The 1,317-nt window shown below is 33.1% G+C and overlaps 1 protein-coding gene across 1 annotated transcript; it reads right to left on the bottom strand.

Moving 5' to 3' along the window:
• Nucleotides 1-217: 217 nt before the first annotated feature.
• On the bottom strand, nt 218-943 carry LOC127186652 (zinc finger protein 239-like). Its single transcript, XM_051142892.1, has one exon. The coding sequence runs from the start codon at nt 941-943 to the stop codon at nt 218-220; it is 726 nt and encodes a 241-aa protein (XP_050998849.1).
• Between the last annotated feature and the right edge of the window lie 374 nt (nt 944-1,317).

Below are 1,317 nucleotides of genomic sequence, written 5' to 3'. Positions count from 1 at the left end.
GAGTTGGTAATGGATTTCCCACACTCATTATATTGTTAAGTTTTTCTGAGGTATGGATTCTTTTATGAACTTGGAAAGTTGAGGATGAAGTAAAGAATTTTCCACATTCACTACATTAGTAAGGTTTGTCCCAAGTATGAATTCATTGGTGAGCTTGAAATTATGAGTACTATGTAAATGATTTACCACAAATATTTATTTATATGATTTATCTCAACTATGCATTCTTTGATGACTTTGGAGAGATGAATATTGATAAAGTCTTTCCCACACTCATTACAGTTTTAAGGTTTTTCTCGAGTATGTATTCTTTGATGAACATTAAGATTGGATGACCTTGTAAATGAATTCTCACAGTTGTTGCATTTATATGGTTTGTCTCCTGTAAGAATTCTTTGATGAACTTGGAGATTTGAGTACTGAATAAAGATTTCCCACACTCATTACATTTGTAAAGTTTATCTCCAGTATGGATACTTTGATGACGTTGCAGAGCTGAAGACTGAGTAAAGGATTTCCTACATTCATTACATTTGTTAGGTTTATCTCCACTATGGAGTCTTTGATGGCATTGGAGAGTTGAAGAGCAAGTAAAGGACTTCCCACATTCCTTACATTTGTATGACTTATCTCCAGTATGCATTATTTGATGACATGGGAGAGTTGAAGAATGATTAAAGGATTTTCCACACTGATTACATTTGTAAGGTTTATCTCCAGTATGGATACTTTGATGAATTTGGAGAGTTGAAGAGCCAGAAAAGGATTTCCTACACTCACTACATTTATAAGGTTTTTCTCCAGTATGTATTCTTTGATAAACTTGGAGATTTGAGTACCGGTAAATGTATTTCACACACTCATTACATTTGTAATATTTATCTCTGGTGTGGATTCTGTAGTGAACATGAAGACTTGAGGATTTGGTAAAGGATTTCCACATTCACTACATTTGTAAAGATATTCTTGAGAATGAATACTTTGATGAACCTGGAGAGTAGAGGATGAGGTAAATGATTCCCCACATTCATTACATTTTTGACATTTTTGTCCAGTAGTAATGCTGTGTTGAGCTTCATGTTTTGATGACTGTGTAAAAAATTTCTTCCTCTTAGCATATTTATAAGTGTTATCTCCACTGTGGATTCTTTGATGAAGTTAACGTTTTGAGAATTTGGTAAATGATTTTCCACACAGATTACTTTTATAAAATTTGCATCCCAAATGTATTCTGTGCTGACTTTTACGTTCCCTACTTAATATTTTCCCATTTCTGCTCACAATAAAATTGTATTCCAAAACTTGTGAACCTTTTTC

Source organism: Acomys russatus, unplaced genomic scaffold, assembly GCF_903995435.1.
Source record: "Acomys russatus unplaced genomic scaffold, mAcoRus1.1, whole genome shotgun sequence".
In the NCBI taxonomy this organism is placed as follows: domain Eukaryota; kingdom Metazoa; phylum Chordata; class Mammalia; order Rodentia; family Muridae; genus Acomys; species Acomys russatus.
The sequence above is the reverse complement of the archived record's forward strand: the minus strand, read 5'-3'. Positions and strand labels throughout refer to the sequence as shown.

Coding starts and splice junctions, on each gene's coding strand:
- LOC127186652 (XM_051142892.1), bottom strand. CDS start 943: ATGTGGAAATCCTTTACCAAATCCTCAAGTCTTCATGTTCACTACAGA.